We start from the raw sequence: 18839 nt of genomic DNA on the forward strand, positions 1-18839 counted from the left end.
AACTCTCATTATAAACATGTTTTACTCACCTTAACTCTCAGCAGGGATTGTCTGTAGCACAGACAATCCCTGCTGCCCGCGTGTGCTTATCCATCCTTTCACCCATATTCTTTTTTGTTTTTCCACTTCTCGCGTGTGACAAAACATGGTTTGGGGACCGGATAGAGTGATTGGGTGACAGAGTTGTTGTCAGCTTGTAGTGTCAACTAGGCATTAGACATCACATTTTTTTCTTTAAGACTGTCAATAGCTTTTTTAAATCAGTTACATAAAAATGTAGATTAGTCTAATTTGATACCGAAAACTAAGACTGACTGCCCCTGACTAACTGCTATTGCGTCATTCTAGAACTTAAGACACTGTCATAATGGCTATGTTTATGTTTATGTCACTTAGCATAATGGCTATGTTTATGCAGATTTGTGCTGTTATGAGGGATTCTATTCAGGAGGTTGAATAATTTTTAGACTCCGAAAGTCATTCAAAGTTGCATTTTCAGTTGATTTTGGGGAAACCACTTGAAACATTTGTTATGTTGAGCTATTTCAATTACTTTTGTTTGATTCGGTCATTGCAAACAGCTGAAAGTCTGTGAATTTTGCCAATAAACCTGATTTGCAATGGGGGTTGAATAATCTATTTTAACACTGTTTATATACACTGAACAAAATTATAAATGCAACACTTTTGTTTTTGCCCCATTTTTCATGAGCTGAACTCAAAGATCTAAGACTTTTTCTATGTACATAAAAGGCCTATTTCTCTCAAATATTATTCATAAATCTGTCTAAATCTGTGTTAGTGAGCACTACTCCTTTGCCGACATAATCCATCCACCTCACAGGTGTGGCATATCAAGATGCTGATTAGACAGCATGATTATTGCACAGGTGTGCCTTAGGCTGGCCACAATAAAAGGCCACTCTAAAATGTGGAGTTTTACTGTATTGGGGGGGTCCAGGGGGGTCAGAAAACCAGTCAGTATCTGGTGTGACCACCATTTTCCTCTCGCAGTGCAACATATCTCCTTCACATAGAGTTGATCAGGTTGTTGATTGTGGCCAGTGGAATGTTGGTCCACTCCTCTTCAATGGCTGTGTGAAGTTGCTGGATATTGGCAGGACCTGAAACATGCTGTCTTATACGCCGATCCAGAGCATCCCAAACATGCTCAATGGGTGACATGTCCAGTGAGTATGCTGGCCATGCAAGAACTGGGATGCTTTCAGATTCCAGGAATTGTGTACAGATCCTTGCAACATGGGGCCGTGCATTATCATGCTGCAACATGAGGTGATGGTCGTGGATGAATGGCACAACAATGGGCCTCAGGATCTCGTCACGGTATCTCTGTGCATTCAAAATGCCATCAATATAATGCACCTGTGTTCATTGTCCATAACATACGCCTTCCCATACCATAACCCCACCGCCACCATGGGCCACTCGATCCAAAACATTGACATCAGCAAATCGCTCACTCACACGACACCATACACGCTGTCTGCCATCTGCCCTGTACAGTGAAAACCGGGATTCATCCGTGAAGAGAACACCTCTCCAAACTGCCAGACGCCATCGAATGTGAGCATTTGCCCACTCAAGTTGGTTACGACGACGAACTGCAGTCAGGTCGAGACCCCGATGAGGACGACGAGCATGCAGATGAGCTTCCCTGAGACGGTTTCTGACAGTTTGTGCAGAAATTGTTTGGTTATGCAAACCGATTGTTTCAGCAACTGGTGGCTGGTCTCAGACGATCTTGGAGGTGAAGATGCTGGATGTGGAGGTCCTGGGCTGGTGTGGTTACACGGGGTCTGCAGTTGTGAGGTCGATTGTATGTACTGCCAAATTCTCTCAAACACCTTCCTGCAGTCAGCATGCCAATTGCACGCTCCCTCAAAACTTGCGACATCTGTGGCATTGTGCTGTGTGATAAAACTGCACATTTTAGAGTAGCCTTTCATTGTGGCCAGCCTAAGGCACACCTGTGCAATAATCATGCTGTCCAATCAGCATCTTGATATGGCACACCTGTGAGGTGGATGGATTATCTCGGCAAAGGAGAAGTGCTCACTAACACAGATTTAGACAGATTTGTGAACAATATATGAGAGTAATAGGCCTTTTGTGTACATAGAAGAAGTTTTAGATCTTTGAGTTCAGCTCATGAAAAATGGGGGCAAAAACAAAAGCGTTGCGTTTATAATTTTGTTCAGTGTATATATATATATATATATATATATATACACTCACCGGCCACTTTATTAGGTACACCTGTCCAACTGCTCGTTAACACTTAATTTCTAAGCAGCCAATCACATGGCGGCAACTCAGTGCATTTAGGCATGTAGACATGGTCAAGACAATCTCCTGCAGTTCAAACCGAGCATCAGTATGGGGAAGAAAGTTGATTTGAGTGACTTTGAACGTGGCATGATTGTTGGTGCCAGAAGGGCTGGTCTGAGTATTTCAGAAACTGCTAATCTACTGGGATTTTCACGCACAACCATCTCTAGGGTTTACAGAGAATGGTCCGAAAAAGAAAAAACATCCAGTGAGCGGCAGTTCTGTGGGCGGAAATGCCTTGTTGATGCCAGAGGTCAGAGGAGAATGGCCAGACTGGTTCGAGCTGATAGAAGGGCAACAGTGACTGAAATAACCACTCGTTACAACCGAGGTATGCAGCAAAGCATTTGTGAAGCCACAACACGCACAACCTTGAGGCGGATGGGCTACAACAGCAGAAGACTCCACCGGGTACCACTCATCTCCACTACAAATAGGAAAAAGAGGCTACAATTTGCAAGAGCTCACCAAAATTGAACAGTTGAAGACTGGAAAAATGTTGCCTGGTCTGATGAGTCTCGATTTCTGTTGAGACATTCAGATGTTAGAGTCAGAATTTGGCGTAAACAGAATGAGAACATGGAACCATCATGCCTTGTTACCACTGTGCAGGCTGGTGGTGGTGGTGTAATGGTGTGGGGGATGTTTTCTTGGCACACTTTAGGCCCCTTAGTGCCAATTGGGCATCTTTAAATGCCACGGCCTACCTGAGCATTGTTTCTGACCATGTCCATCCCTTTATGGCCACCATGTACCCATCCTCTGATGGCTACTTCCACCATGTCACAAAGCTCTAATCATTTCAAATTGGTTTCTTGAACATGACAATGAGTTCACTGTACTAAAATGGCCTCCACAGTCACCAGATCTCAACCCAATAGAGCATCTTTGGGATGTGGTGGAACGGGAGATTCGCATCATGGATGTGCAGCCGACAAATCTGCGGCAACTGTGTGATGCCATCATGTCAATATGGACCAAACTCCCTGAGGAATGCTTCCAGCACCTTGTTGAATCTATGCCACGAAGAATTGAGGCAGTTCTGAAGGCAAAAGGGGGTCCAACCCGTTACTAGCATGGGGTACCTAATAAAGTGGCCGGTGAGTGTATATATAAAATTTACTAAAAGCTTTTTTTTCTGATGTGGTGAAAATGGGCTTCCATAGGCACAGATGAAATGTAAGTGAATGTAAATAAATGTTTGTTGTGCAAAATGAACAACCGAAATTATTCAGGGTGAGCTGATTCTGATTAAACTAACTCAGACCCACCCAATACAGCCAATGCCCCCAGCATCCAATCTCACAGACATACTGGCTGAAATTTCTAGTTCAAACATCTAGACAGATTTTTCCGTTCCCCCTCATTATTTTCACAATTTTCTCCCTTAACTCCTCAACTGTCTCCCACAGTGCTCTTACCTTGCATTACACCCAATAAAAACCTGGTCACTGTCATGGTAACAAGAGGTCGGGGTCCAATGTTGGTCAGAAGGGGGGTGATAGCTGTCATAACGGCCCAGGAGGAGGTGGACAGCAGCAGTACTCTCTCTCCTCCTATCCTGTAAAAACAATGTTATTCATCATCATCATCTATCACTTGCTTGCCGTAACTGATCTATGAACTGTGGGCTACACAAAAGGCACTCACCTATCACTGACATGGCCACCAAGGACCTGAGTAAAACAGTAACCCCAGAAGAAAGCACCCAGGACCATGCCAGTCTCAGTCTTGCTCCATCCAAATTCTTTTGCCATGGTAACAGCACAGATTGGCATGGCCATCCGTGACCAGTAGAGAAAACATGTGACCAACAGCAGCATCAGGGTCCACGTCCGCGCCAGTGTCCTGCAGTGGGTGGGACGTTACAATTACAACAGTCTCAATCAGGTGTCTCACTCTGAAAACACGCAACTAATGTCAATTTAATTAGGTAGATATTCAATTAATACCATTGTTGTGTATTTATGTATTTATTATGTAGTTGTGTATTTATTTATGCAAAATCTTCAAAAAATTATTTTAAAATTAATTAAAATTAACATCCACCCTATCTGGTTACCGGAGCAGTATAGGATCCATTTTAAGATTCTACTAAGCTGTATTTGTTCATAAAATGTTAAATAGTGTAGCCCCATCATATCTGTCCGAACTTCTTAGCTACCAACAATCTTCACGGTCTCTCAATTCCTCTGACAGACTTTTCCTGCATATACCTCACTCTCGTTTGAAGTTTAAGGTGGATTGTGCTTTTTCTGTAGCTGGTCCTATCCTATATGGTAGCCTACAGCTTACCGCAGGACATTAGATCACGCACTTTTTTGCACTGGTTATTTGTTCATTTGTCTCTCTTTTTATTCTTTTACTCATCTACTTTATTTATAGGCCTAGGCGTAGGCTACAGCACTTTGGCATACACTAGGCTAACTGGTTTTAAATGTGTTTGACCTGCTTAATCTAATAAACAAAAACAAATGCTGATTCTTTTCATTCTAAATATCTTTTTTATTTTATACTTTAGGGAGTGGAAGATGGAATTGGATGGAATCCAGCTCATTCAGAACCTTGGTCACACCTGCTAATAACTGAGAGTGCGTTTGTTATTTTCTATCAACTCAGCAAAAACAACAACAAAGAAACCTCCTTTTCCTTTCAACTGCTTTTATTTACAGCACATTTCGTAATGTGGAAATATTTGTAGCATTAAAAGATTCAAAAACTGAGACATAAACTGATCAAATTTCAGACATTTTACGAACAGAAATGGAGTAATGAGCATGAACCACATTGTTTAAACCCTTTCCGATAAAGATATGCAAAGCTTATTTGGATTTTTTTTTTTTTATCTTTAAAATTTAGTAAAAAGGACAGGACTCAATTAGGAGACATCCACCAAAAACTTTATCAGGGGACCGCAGTGACAGTAGAACCTTTTCTATAATGCAACCGTTGCCAGGAAGCGAACTACCAGGAAGGAGGAGGAAAAAAGGCGATGTAAATGTTAGTGCCCAACTGCCTATTGACAACTAGCGCTCATCATACGACAATGCCGCTCTTGTGTTTTATTTACAGCAGAAAATGTTGCCGAGATACCATTAACGCACAAATACGAGTGTCGTTTAGAATTTTTTTTTTTTTAATCTCCGTTAATAAGCAAGTTTCATCATACCTTGGCCATACTGTCGTTGTTGTCTTGTCGTTAATTTGCATTATATTTAACCCGGGAGTGTAGCACACATTTCTGCAAGGTGTTTTCACAAAGTCCACAGGTGAGTTGAAATGGTCCGCTTCTTGCTCAGTAGCCATTCAGTCCAATTGAGTAAGAACCGGACACTGCGCACCGGTTCTTTACTGAACAGGAAAGTTTACAATTGCATATTCAGATGGGGCGCGTAAGAGGCGGAGACGATCGCGCCACACCTACATGTTTTAAAGAGAAACTGATCTTACGATGCATCATAAAGACTAGGAATGTGGTTATTCTTGTACAATTGATGACGCAAGACGACAATAAGAAGAAACCATCTAGTCAAGCATCATCATTCTGTACTAAAAAGATTGATGTGGAATCTGGAGGTTCGACCTTATAAATGTGAATAATAATGATAAAACCCAAGTAAACATATCTACTGTGAAATCAACTTTTTCCCAAACAAGCAGTACAAAATATGAACAAAAATTAGAGACAAAAAAATAACATAAGGCAAATGCTTTAGGTTAGTAATGACATCATTTGTTGTTTTGTAATTAAAGTAGCTTATATCATGGAAGTCTAAAACATTTACTTACTCATCTTTACAACCATCTGTAGCTCATAAATTAAATAATAAATGAAGTTATTGGATTCATGATAAAAGTAGTTAAATTACACCAGTTTCCAGTGCAATAAATCTGATGATGCTTTCTTTCCAACCAGGAGCTGATATTTTCCTCAAAAAACACAACCTAAAACCAGCCTGAGGACACAGTATTGTATGTGTAAGAGTGAAGAGCATGGGGGGAAAATAATAAAAGACACAAAACACAGATGACATGACAGACTGAAAATGCTGAAAAATAATACCAAACAACATTACCATAGGAATATTCCTGTTCTTCAGAAAATAGGCTACCAGTATAGTAAATGGTAGATTGAAATAACATCTAGTTTTACTGTTATTAATCAGTATAGTTTTGTTTGAAATAAAATCATATACTGTTGCTTAAATTACTTTTTTATAGAGGAATCAAGGAAAAAAGCATTATATATAGAGAGAGATTTATATTTGCCATCCAGTCACTGACCGTTCATAAATAGAACAAAAAAATGTCCATGTGAATTACAGTCTCTACTTAGGGTCCTCAATGGTTCCCTTGCTAAGGTCTGTCATTCTGGAGTATTTCACTTTTTTCTGGTCCAGTTCGTTTTGAGCCCACAGTAAAAGTTTCAGCAGCTTTGCTAATTTTGGAGTAGATTCCCTGTTCTCATAGTCTAGAACAGCCTGGTTTACCTCGCTCCACACCTATAGAGGGAGACAGAACCCAGCATTAAGGAAGGAGGTACAAGAGCAGAATTTACACTAGATATGCATAATGTACATAAAAAGGAGAATCGACTTTCATGGAAACAAGGAGCACTAACCCATTGTGATGGTATACAAATAAACACACATACCTTCTGCCTCTGCATCATGTTGAGCAGGTCTCCAAACGGCGATTCTTCAGGGTTGTCAAAGGCGAGCAGTGCCAGTGTCCGCTCCATCTCAGTAAGACATTCTCTGCTCTCCTCTCCCTGTTCGGCCAGCTGCGACTGCGCAAACTCCAGCGCTGCCTCAGTCTCCCGCAAACGGATGAGCTCAATCAGATGCTGCTGCTGCAAAAGTTTCAAATAAAAAAATAACAAGTTTTACAGTAAAGGTTGAGTTAGGATTTTTCTTTTCAGTACTTTTTTGTCTTCTTATTTGGAACAAGAGGCCTTCATGAATACATTTGCTTGTGCATTGTGAAAAAACGCAACGTCCATGGATTTTGCCATGGTTTGGATTGGCTCTGTTCCTCTACAACGCTCTGCTAGACATCTCCCTCCCTCCCATCATGTCCATATGATGTCAGATGTTTACCTGAAGGTGAAAGTAGAGGTATCGATTGGTGTCAAGCAGCTCGGGGTGGAGGCTGTTAATGAGAGCAATGGCTTCTTGGATCTGACCTTTCAGAACCATTTCCCTGATCTTTATTCTCTCATCAAGAGAGTCCAGATCCACGTTCGGTTCAATCCCGGATTCCATACGGAACTTCTCTGCAGCTTCTTTAAATCCCTCTGTGGAATAGAAACATGATCAGAGGGGCAGTTTATGCATTTTATTTGAAATACAAAAAATACAGTAAACAAAATCATAATGTAAAGTCATGTAATGTGAAAAAGCCACAGGTTAGCACAAATACATTTATTTTAATTTACACATATCTGTGTTTTTGACTTGAATCAAGTATTGTACTATACTATAAAATAATGCTGACATACCTGTTACTAGATAGTTCATGATAAGCCTGTTCATATCCGCCCTCTGAATGTGCACATTATTCAGTTTATCCAACCATTCCTCCTTTGTAATATCCTCAGGCTTTTCTGAATAACTCATCATGGATATGCTGAGGTAGACATGACATGCAAAAACAACAAACACCATTTTGCACACATCCAATATAAAAATGCACGTGTACTCACTTTTAAAATAATTGTCAGAGAAGAGGTTTGATTCATTTAGAGCACGCTGGGTCTGGCTGTCCATGTTATCAAAAAACAAAACAAAAAAAGAAACCTACTTTTACTTTTAATTAATCTAAGATTACAATGTTGGAGTTTGACGGTAAATGAATGAACTGCACTGTGCACGTTCATATTTTCGCGGTGCTTCTGCTCCTAGACAGCACAACAGAGAAGCCAGCGGCTCACTGGCCAGCAAAACCGCGTACGCGCCGTAAAAGAGATGTTGCAATGGTGACATTTATGCACCTGGCTGACAGGTTATATATATATATTTTTTTTTTTTTAAACTCGCCATTAAGGGATGAAATTCGCATAAAATATTTTTCGTTTTTATCTGGGTATTAGAATTAACAAGCCCCGAGAGCATGAAACACAACAGCGCGTGAGACTTGCAAACAGGGTTGTTCAGCCATTTTCTGACTATAACATCTGCCAGAGACCACACGTGAAAATAAAATAATACTAAATTGTAATCATTTTAACTGTTGTTCATTCGTGTTACTTGTTTTTCGCAAAATATGAAGAATGGTGATAAAATACTTACTGTTTACGATTATAAATAGCGGTGGGCCTCAGCGAAGATCACGCGATAACAGAGAAGAGCTCTTAACGAGACTTGAGGGGAGGTCAGTGATTGGTCAGAAAACTGACGTCACGGTTGCTGTGGCAAAGCTGGTAAGGTTGCCAGATCAGATTAAAAAAAAAAAAAAAAAGGTTGCCAGATCATGGCTATTTACGGAACATTAATGTCAGAAACAAGTATTTTTTAAAATTAATTTTAATTCGTTTGGAAACTAAGAAAAATGAATAAGAACTAGGCTATTTGAACTAGCCTATTTAATATACATTTTAGAGTGAGTTTAAAAGTTTAAAAATGTCTTTTGACTGACTAACTAAAATGCTTTTCTAAAATTCGGAATTAACTGAAAATTCACCTTATCTATTTTGAAATGCATGTTATAGATATTTTTGTGAATAATTCATCCGTGAATATGTTTTTTTTTTTTTATGTATTGATCTCTTCATGTTTAATCAAAATGTCATAACTGGACCTTAGCAAGAATGATTTAATATATTTGTATTGACTGTAACTTCTCCAGCAATTTTAGTGTTTTGTACATGAAGAGAAACAATGGCAACAACCTTTGATGGTTTCCTTTTCTTTAACCTTCCAAAAAACAAGCTTGAATTTTCCCAATCCTCTTAATACGTAGCCTATCTAACACAATTCTGTTATTGCAAAACAAAAATATAGGCCTATAGGCTACAGGGCCAGAAAGATAATCGATTATGTCTCAGAGATTAGATGGGACAATCACCTTTATTATTAGGTCCAGATAAATCCCCCTATGAAGGGGGAGAAAGAGGGGGGATTTTTGTTGTCTACAATAGCAATCTATTGTTTATTTCCCTCCTCATAACATTAAAATTACAACAGCTGGTATTAATTTCTGCCATATGATGACCAGACGGAATGAGCCAATGAAAATGTTTTTTTTTTTGTGCTTCCATATGTTATTTTTCAGACAAAACAGGTGATGCAATACAATTTTGTTTAATATTTTATGGTGAATGATTTTATCTATTTAGTTAATTAATCAAATCAAATATATTTAATTTGTTAATCAAAGACTGGCATTCTGTAAACATTAAAAGTGATTTGGAGGAATGGCAAGGAATGGCATTCATAAGTCTAACAGTTATGTCCTTTTAAATCCTGCATTTCATAAAAATATAAAGCTTTTCCAATGTTTCTGTGTGTCCCCTTAAAGGTCCAACAAAGAACTTATTTTCAAGAACCATTTTAGGGTTATTGAGATGGATATAATATAAACTTGATTCTATAGATTCTTCACAAATGTGTACTGCTTTCATTGGTTCTTTTTTATATGTGTTTTGGTTTTCTGGGGGTTTTAAAGCACCATTTTTTAAATAACTATATGTAAAATGTATTTTGTAGAACTTAAGATGTTTTGGTAGGCTATAAGGCTCTAAAACTATTTTTGGTTATTTGTAACCTTTATTTGTATGCTATCATTGCATATTATAATAAATAAAAAACATCCATGTCTTTAATATTGCATTATAGGCTAAATTACCAATTGCCTGTTCGTTATTTAATTTGCCCTGTTTCAAAATCAGTAAATAGGACTACTTTTAAAATATAAAACTCTTTTATTAGCCAGCATATTTTCAAAAATCATGACCAAAACGTCCGTATTTATTTTGAGGACTTACAAAAGCATAATTCCACAACAACTAGGCTACTTAAACACAGGTGACAGAAATTTTAACAACAACAACCAGTTTCAAATTCCGCATCCTATTGATGATAAAAAAAAGATTTATAAACCATTTATAAAGTCCATTTTTACATTTTATTGAGCCTAAAGTGTTCATGTTATTTACATAAGCAAGATGTGTGCAATGAAATAATTTAATTGATTATTGTATATCATAGGCTATTACTCATAATTGCATAAACCTAGTAAAAAAAAAATACAAAAAATAACACGCTAACATAAAGGCTTAATGCGACAGTAGGCCTGTATGTGGTGTCATCATTATATTCTGCGTCACGTTCAGCTGCTCAACTATCCTCCGCATCTCCTTCAAAGCTCGAGCTTGCATCAGGATGTGGTTCTTGGCCAGGAGAAGTGTCGCTATCTTGGATAGTTTTTTCACATTTTGATTCGGCGTGTATGGTATGACAGCTCGCAGGTCATCCAGCGCATCGTTGAGATCGTGCATGCGCTTCCGTTCACGAGTATTGACAAGTAGCCGCAGCGCTCTTTGCTTTTTGTTTGTCCCGCTGCTCGACTCCGAGTTTCCGCGAAACCCATTTTCCAGACACTGAAAACTTTTTCTTTCCGTCTCCGATGATGCTGTCTCTTCGATTACGCGATGGCCTGTGGTTAATTCCTCCTCGGAGGGATGCGTGGGAACTCCTTCACCGAGGCTCTGGCTGCAGGGCGTGCAGCTCATGGAAGAGTAGACACAGACAGACAGTTCACAGTCTTGTTCACCAACTGCCATTGGATACATTCTCCTGATGTTCATTCTGTTAGCAAATATGAATATTATTCGTCCACGTCCAACGGCCTTTGTCGTAGAGTTTGTCGCATTAGGCTAACGCCTATTTGACCTGTCGAAACTTTTGAAGGATTAACAGTCTGTCCAATCAAATCTGCGCGTCCCGCCACACAAACAAACAAACAGGTGCTGTTTTGATCAAATAGGGCGCTTATTGCTTCAAAACAGCCATGATAACAATCACAATATTACTTGATGTGGCATTTTGCTTTTATCCCAAAATTTACAGCTGAATTTAGGCTACAATCAGTGGCGGATTAAGACTCTTTGGACACCTACGCACGTGGTGCCCCTGCAGGCACTTGCCCAATTGCCCATATGGTTAATCCGCCTATGGCTACAATTGGAATATTTTGTGGGGAAATGGCAAATGCCAAGAAAAGAACTGTAGCCTACAGCAAAAAAAAAAAAAGAATAATAATTTAAAAGTAGCCTATGACGGCTATACTATTTTGCCCTGCATGGTGATGTTTTTCAGGCTATAATATGCGTATGCCATTTGTGAGAGATGGAAAAGACTTTGCTTTTGAAAATTGGGTCATCACGCCAAATTACTGGGTGTTAATGCATGCAAGAGAGTGCAGACATTTCCAAAAATTCTCCTTCTAAAAGTCAGAAGGAAACTGGGTCACACACAAACACTGTTTTTGATAATGACATTAAGGTAATACAAAAGAAATTAACATGATAGACTATTTTAGGAAAACTGTTTCCCCCCATAAACCGTTTTTATGACAGCAAATTGGCAATATTCTTCCTGCACCCGAGAAACATCCCAAACAAGTCTGATTAATTAGTCATCATTTACTGCGAATGAGCATGATTAGAAATTAAACCTACAGTACTGAAGGAATCATGTGTATGTGAATGGGGTTGATGAAAGGCAATCAAGTGTTTTGTGATAAGGGGAAACACATCTGTTTAATAAGTGAGAGTTGATGGCCTTATTTTGTTTATTCTAATCATTTAAATGCAAACATGATTCCATTAACCATAAACATGTAAAATGAACTGAACTGAATGGAATTATATTAGTTTTTCTGAATTGCTAAAACACATTTCTCAAAACCATCACCCACTTTCTCAAAACCTTAAATACAAAATTATAAACACAGTTAATAAATAAGGTATTAAAAACTCTAAATGAAAAGCATGTTACGGTACACTCAAAGAGTTGTGCAACTGCAAAATCAAAGTCAGTGAGAGATTAATTCTGCCTCAGCGTCATGTCTTTGTGGTCATTGACAGACAATGACTCTTGTCAGGTCAAGAGACAAACCTTCTGGTGTGCCGGATCCATAACACTGTCCACACCTTGCTCGTCCTCATTCTCTTCCTCCTCGTCCATAACCTCTTACACATACTCTTCCTCTTCTCCCTCCCAGTCCCAGATTGTTATATCAACATTCAGTGCAGCCACCTATACTGGCTTGTTTTGTGTAGTTGGTTTGATCATTAGAAATAAGTGTGAACAATTTTGAGTTGTGTGTAAACGATGACATCTGTGTTTTAGTTGTGTTTAGCTTTTACCTGCCTGTGTGTTTAGCATTTTGCGACACGGGTGCATTACAGTGATGTGTTTTAGTGAGTGAGAATGTTTAAAGTTTTGCAAAGAGTACATTTTTGCAAAGTGTCTATACCTGAACTTGTTTAATGTTTTACAGAAATATTTATTCAACAATTTGGTTCAGAGAATGGGGTTTAGTGTTTTAGCAATTCAGAAAAACTGTAATGGGATATTGGCCATGCTGGATAAGCAAACTAGATTCTTTAGATTCATTCTAAAAACATTTTTTAGAATATGTTTTCTGGGTGAACTTATCAAATAAAGTTGAACTACAAAAAATTGATCAGCACTTAATTATCTTCAGCCATAACATTAATGTGGACTGCACTTCAGTAAATGACATATGACCAGAAATATAGGCCTATCACATGACCTCATATAGAAAAACTCTGAATCCTGTCAAACAAAACATTCAATATAGGCATGGAGGGATTGAGAACACAAAAAAGGAGATGCACCAATGAAATCACATGCATTTCATATTGATGATGACCTTTTACCTGAAAGTGCTTATATTTTGCCTTATTCAAATTCATCCCTTTAGGTTGAATTAAAGAATCTTAATGAAATAACAGTGGATAATAATTTAAAACAAGAGCCAAAAAATGGGGCCAATATGTTTACTTTAAGATTAGCCTTTATAATGCATGTCACGAAATGTAAAATGCTAAAATGTAACCATGTCAAAATCACATATAAATCATAAAACCCATACATAATTTTAGTTTCTTATCTGGAACACATCTTTCCTCACATGGATCCTTCCCACTGCTGTGATCCACCCTGTGAAACCACAGATGCCGTAAGAGAGTCACACTTTCTCACTCATCCGCATTCACACACACTGGACGGTTGGCTGTGGGGAGACGGGGGTCCCTGAGTAGGAAGTGGGGTGAAAGTAAAACCCGTTGCTGGGCGACTGAATCATAGTTGCTATGGTGAACTTGAGTTGAGCAGCTGGTCCAATCAGCTGAGACATGTAGGGCAGAGTGGATCTCATACTGAAGAGAGTGATGTAGAAACACGTGGGAGGAAGAAAGGAAGAGAGAAGGAGAGTTGAAGTTAAAGAGGGTGCAGAAAAGGAAGATTGACAGTGAGAAAGGAATAGAGGGAAGTTGCAAAAAATGATCGAACAGGATGAAAATAAGACAGAAAAGAAGGAAGAGCATGGGTGAGGGAGAAAAAAAGAAAGAAAAAAAAAGAAAAGTGGAACTGCTTTTTTTCCTCCAGTCGATCCTTTTATATTCATGTCTATACACTACATTTAACATCCAATTAAATACATTCTCTGTACAATTAAAAACATTCTGTGTTCTAAGGACAAATCTCTGATTATTTTTCATAATGTTATTTATTTATGGCCTATAATTTATGATGTGGACAAAACAATATTTGATAGTATTTTTGTATGTTGCCTTTTACATTTTTGCTGTTTTGTGAATTGTTTGTTTCGTGATTTTTTACAACTTTTTTCTTATGTCAAATCAACTTAGACAATTAATGTGGTTCAGATTACACAATATTTCGAGTTTCTGTTGATTATCTCCTTCATTGTATAACCTCACATTTTTAATGTCAATGAACTCCAAATTGTAAGGCCACCAGGTAACTTACTTTTTTAAGATAAACCAACAATAGGCCTATATATGTTTTACAGTCTGCCTATAATTGTTTGTAGGCCTAAATTTCCTGTTAAGTCAATTATAATAGTATGTTTTTGTCGCCAAAATCGACTAATTTAATTAAGCAGCCATAGTATATAATCGTTTTCTCGAGCAGGAATAAACGTCTTTTAATAATCCCTTAAAGAATATGGGGCGTCTTTGACCTCGACAGCAAGGTTAGATAGCCTATACATGACAGTAGAAGCAGGTGCAGGCATACTTAAACTCAATGGGCTTTCTCAGCTCTTATTCATCTACTACATTATCTTGACTCCTCGTCAATGACAAAGCCGCTAAATCGCGGCCCTGCCTCCCTTCTGCACTGACTTGCATGTGTTGTGATGTCTTATGATCGAGAGGCCCGGTCGCGGCGTGGGGTGGACAGGCCGTTGAAGAGCAGGGGCGCACGGGATGAATGGTCCGGTCCTTATTGTAATGCAAAGACAAAACTCCTCCCTTGCTCAATGGAGAAGGAAGTAGGCCAAAAATATCGCTCCAGGGGAAGAATAAAACCGTTTTCCCGGTTGAACATCTATTCTTGGATTTTACACATTTTCAGTCGAACTGAGGGGGATTGGAAATGAGGTGAATTTAAGATGGTGGATTATAGCCTACTGCAGCAAACGGTCAGGTCCGTGAAATTGCACGTGGGTTATGGGCTCCCCTGCTTACGAAATATTCAAATCCTTTTACTTCCCTTCCTCACACTTGCTCTCATTTGGAGAAATTGGATGGGTCTATTTGTTTACGATTCTCAATTAGTTAGCCTATCATTTATGGAAATTTGCGCTACAAAATAATCATATTTAGTGCTATAATTAAAGTGCACATGTAGGCTATTTGGACTGCAACCAGGGTATATGGTTGCTTGGGATTTGATCTCCTAAGACTTGAGTCTTCTAATGAACGTCGACAAAAAGCGGTCTATTTTTTTACTTGTCACTTTATTATAGATTTACTAATGTTTAATATAGTTGGCGGTTAGGTGCGCCACAAAACTGTTGCGCGAGAGATGCCACTTCTTTGACTGTAACCTAATTTAATTGAAATCATTGAATAATTCGCACACATAGGCCTATCTCATTACAAATGTTTCATATTTCTTTAGGAATTATTAGGGCCCAAGCCCAAAGGGCGAAGGCCCTATTGTTTTCCTTAGGATTATTTATTATTATTATTATTATTATTCTTATTATTTTTCTGCTACCTTTTGGACACTTTTGGAGGCCTTAACATGCTCAAAAACTCCTGAAACTTTGCACACATGTCAGAACCCGCGGCCATCAGGGCCGGGCTGAAGATGGTACCCGGGCGTGGCAGGGGGGCTCGACAGCGCCCCCTGGAACGGGGTCCGAAAACATGGTCCATAAATCAAACACGCTTGCATGTAATAATATGAAACTCGGTACACATGTAGATCTCCTCGTTTCATATATACTTCACACTCTTACTTTTTACCCCAGCCCAACAGGAAGTCGGCTATTTAGGGTTGTTGGTAAAACACACGCAATGGAATGTGAAATACTCCTCCTAGAGAATTCAAACAAACGGCACGAAACTCGGTCAGCATGAAGTCAAGACATTGAGGATGAAAGTTTGCGAGGGGATTTTTGATATCTCGAACGGTTTGGCCGTGGCGAGGAAACAAAATTATGGCGAGAAACGTGAAACAGGAAGTGTGTCATAACTACTGCATACATTAACTGATCTTGATGAAACTTCAACAGTGTGTTCGTTGTAAGAGCCCGATCACATGGATGTGACTATTGTGAGTCAAAGTTATAGCGCCACCAACTGGCAGCAGGAAGTGTGTCACTTCCTAAATGCTTTGAAATCACCCTCTTATTTTTACCCGATTTGCTTCAAACTTTATGTGTATAATGTAAACACACGGCAGATGTAGACCTGTGAAAGGATTATTGATATCTTAGATACTGTTGCCGTGGCAACACATCAAACTTTAATATTCTTGTTTGATGCTTTTGAGACTCTTAGCATGCTTGAAATTGCATGAAACTCGACAGACACAGGTATGCATATGGTTCAGATCAAGCCGGACAACTTTCTAATTAACTGTCATTAGCTCAGACCAAGAGGAAGTTAGATATTTTGGTTTGAATGTGGATGTTTCTGAGAATTTTCTCTCCCTCTCCCTCTGACAGAGAGAATGCACCCTGCCATTCGTGTGTGTCTGTGTCTGTGTGGGGAGGGGGGGAGGGGCTCTTTTAGTTTAAACACAAAATTATACATAGGGCCATACTGCCCTCTTGTGTCCAAAATTATATTTATATATACATTATACATATATTTGGTATGTGACTGAGGACCGAGAGCTTTTAAATACGGGACATTGATAATGGCCACGTGCAGAGCGCTCGAGGGAATTCCTATGGAAGTAGGAATGAACTAAAAAACGTTCGCTCTGTTCTGCTCGCTCGTCGCCATGGACGCGCACCATTATGAATGCCAGTGCAGCCGCATACTTTTTAGTGTCACTTTAAAATTAGTGCAATAACGGGGCCGATTGCTTGAATTGTGAGTTCAATAGTCTATTATTTTTCACGGAAAACACAACAACAAAAGAGTACAATGATAGATTCGCTTAAATAGGGGCTTTTACATAAAATAGCCTATTCCGTCATCATCTTTTCAGTCAGCTCTTCACTCTCGTGATTAATTAAATTTGACTCCTGTTGCTGATATTTGCTGCAACTTTCGTTCCGCTCACAATTTAGTAAGCAAACACGCTTCAAATGTGTTTTTATTTTATTTTTGTGTATATATATGTGTGTGTATATATATGTGTGTGTATATATATATATATATAGCTTATGTTTCAAATATGAGTTAATTAACAATCGTTGGAAAGAATGATACTTTTAATATCACTAAACCGTCATTAGGTGTCGCCAGGCGACCGTCTTAATGAGCGAGTCATTGATTCATTCGTTCAAACGATTCGTTCGAACGGCTGAGTCATTCATGAATGAGACAGATTATGGATTGGTCGTTGAATCTTTGAGTCAACCGATTCGTTCAAAATGCTGAATCATTCAGTAATGAGAACCCGTTGCTGTGAGATGCTCGATGGTTCTGCTGTGATCTTTGTTTAACTATTTTCGCTCCTGAAACAGAAAAAAAAGTCAATATTGCATCTAAAATGTAAGTGATTTGACGTGTGTGTGTGTGTGTGTGTGTGTGTGTGTGTGTGTGTGATTGTGTCTGTTACAGTGATTGTTTAACCCTTGTTAAAGTTTAGGCCTTGTCTTTTTGGATATATATCTTTTTATATAAAAAAAAATAGCATACAACCCATGTATTTTAAATGTATTGTTTGCTTTAAATTACATTGAGATTTGTATGTTTGGTAATTGAACCTGAATGAATTATAAATGAATGTGCTATATTTCAGATCATATATTTGTTTTCCTTAAAATTTGAACTAACACTAACTTTATTCTCATCTGAATGATAGATTATTTATTTCTGTATAAAATAAAAACACATTTGATTTTTCTTTTTTAATCAATGTAGAATGTGTAACTGAAAAAATAAACAGATTAGGGCTCTGATCGAGGACAATAATGTCAAAAAAAGAATCAGGGCATGTCTCATATCTTTCTAAAATGTAATTATACACCATTTATTTTTATATAAAATTATACAAATATTAGAACTAAACCCATTTTATTCCTTTTTTTCAATTTAAGAATTATTTTTAAGTTTAAAAACAGCCAGAATGGTTGTTTAGTCAAAAATAATAATAATCCAAATCATATATAGTGCTATACTGCCCTCTTGTGTTCAAAATCAGGTAAGCCTATTGAATTTATATATTTATATATTAGGGATGTTACTATGGGAATATTTTCCCACCGGTTAATCAACGTGTGATTGTGTAAACCAATTGTGTAAACCTCCCGCTGGGGGGTTTAAAAACACTAACTTGAAAGCGAAAGTATAATATGGACGTCCGCACGGACATTGAAATGGTGGCGCTCGAATGAATTCCTATGGAAGTAGAAATTAACTAAACGTTCGCTCTGTTCTGCTCGCTCGTCGCCATGGACGCGCACCATTATGAATGCCAGTGCAGCCGCATACTTTTTAGTGTCACTAAAATTAGTGCAATTTCGGGGGCCGATTGCTTGAATTGTGAGTTCAATAGTCTATTATTTTTCACGGAAAACACAACAATAAAAGAGTACAATGACAGATTCGCTTAAATAGGCGTTTTTACATAAAATAGCCTATTCCGTCATCATCTTTTCAGTCAGCTCTTCACTCTCGTGATTAATGAAATTTGACTCCTGTTGCTGATATTTGCTGCAACTTTCGTTCAGCTCACAATTTAGTAAGCAAACACGTTTCAAATGTGTTTTTATTTTATTTTTGTGTATGTGTGTGTATATGTATGTAT

At 38.3% G+C, this 18839-nt stretch overlaps 3 protein-coding genes across 3 annotated transcripts in view; all 3 read right to left on the reverse strand.

Moving 5' to 3' along the window:
* The window catches only part of slc17a9a (solute carrier family 17 member 9a), a 29197-nt gene extending 23240 nt beyond the window's left edge, over positions 1–5957 (reverse strand). The window contains exons 1-3 of the mRNA XM_056261065.1: positions 5519–5957; positions 4000–4197; positions 3771–3910 (exon numbers count right to left, since the gene is read on the reverse strand). Coding sequence (XP_056117040.1) covers positions 3771–3910; positions 4000–4197; positions 5519–5655 — 475 coding nt within the window. The 5' untranslated portion in view covers positions 5656–5957. The remainder of the gene's footprint in view (positions 1–3770; positions 3911–3999; positions 4198–5518) is intronic.
* Positions 5958–6060: 103 nt separating this feature from the next.
* On the reverse strand, positions 6061–8744 carry gid8a (GID complex subunit 8 homolog a (S. cerevisiae)). Its single transcript, XM_056261066.1, has 5 exons — positions 8640–8744; positions 7850–7977; positions 7449–7645; positions 7004–7201; positions 6061–6851 (listed from the first exon to the last, which is right to left on the reverse strand). Exons 2-5 carry the CDS (start codon positions 7968–7970, stop codon positions 6678–6680), a joined length of 690 nt encoding a protein of 229 aa, XP_056117041.1. The 5' UTR covers positions 7971–7977; positions 8640–8744; the 3' UTR covers positions 6061–6677.
* Positions 8745–10624: 1880 nt separating this feature from the next.
* On the reverse strand, positions 10625–11405 carry si:ch211-196c10.13 (class E basic helix-loop-helix protein 22). Its single transcript, XM_056260845.1, has one exon. It carries the CDS (start codon positions 11153–11155, stop codon positions 10625–10627), a length of 531 nt encoding a protein of 176 aa, XP_056116820.1. The 5' UTR covers positions 11156–11405.
* Between the last annotated feature and the right edge of the window lie 7434 nt (positions 11406–18839).

This window comes from Rhinichthys klamathensis, unplaced genomic scaffold, assembly GCF_029890125.1.
Source record: "Rhinichthys klamathensis goyatoka isolate OS25496 unplaced genomic scaffold, OSU_Roscu_1.1 h1tg000180l_1, whole genome shotgun sequence".
NCBI lineage: Eukaryota > Metazoa > Chordata > Actinopteri > Cypriniformes > Leuciscidae > Rhinichthys > Rhinichthys klamathensis.

Excerpts from the sequence above, each read along its gene's own strand:
- gid8a (XM_056261066.1), bottom strand. The coding sequence starts at position 7,970 with ATGATGAGTTATTCAGAAAAGCCTGAGGATATTACAAAGGAGGAATGG. Across the intron at positions 7,646-7,849 it reads CATGAACTATCTAGTAACAG|AGGGATTTAAAGAAGCTGCA; the intron begins GTATGTCAGCAT and ends TCTATTCCACAG. Across the intron at positions 7,202-7,448 it reads ACCTCTACTTTCACCTTCAG|CAGCAGCATCTGATTGAGCT; the intron begins GTAAACATCTGA and ends AAACTTTTGCAG.
- si:ch211-196c10.13 (XM_056260845.1), bottom strand. The coding sequence starts at position 11,155 with ATGAACATCAGGAGAATGTATCCAATGGCAGTTGGTGAACAAGACTGT.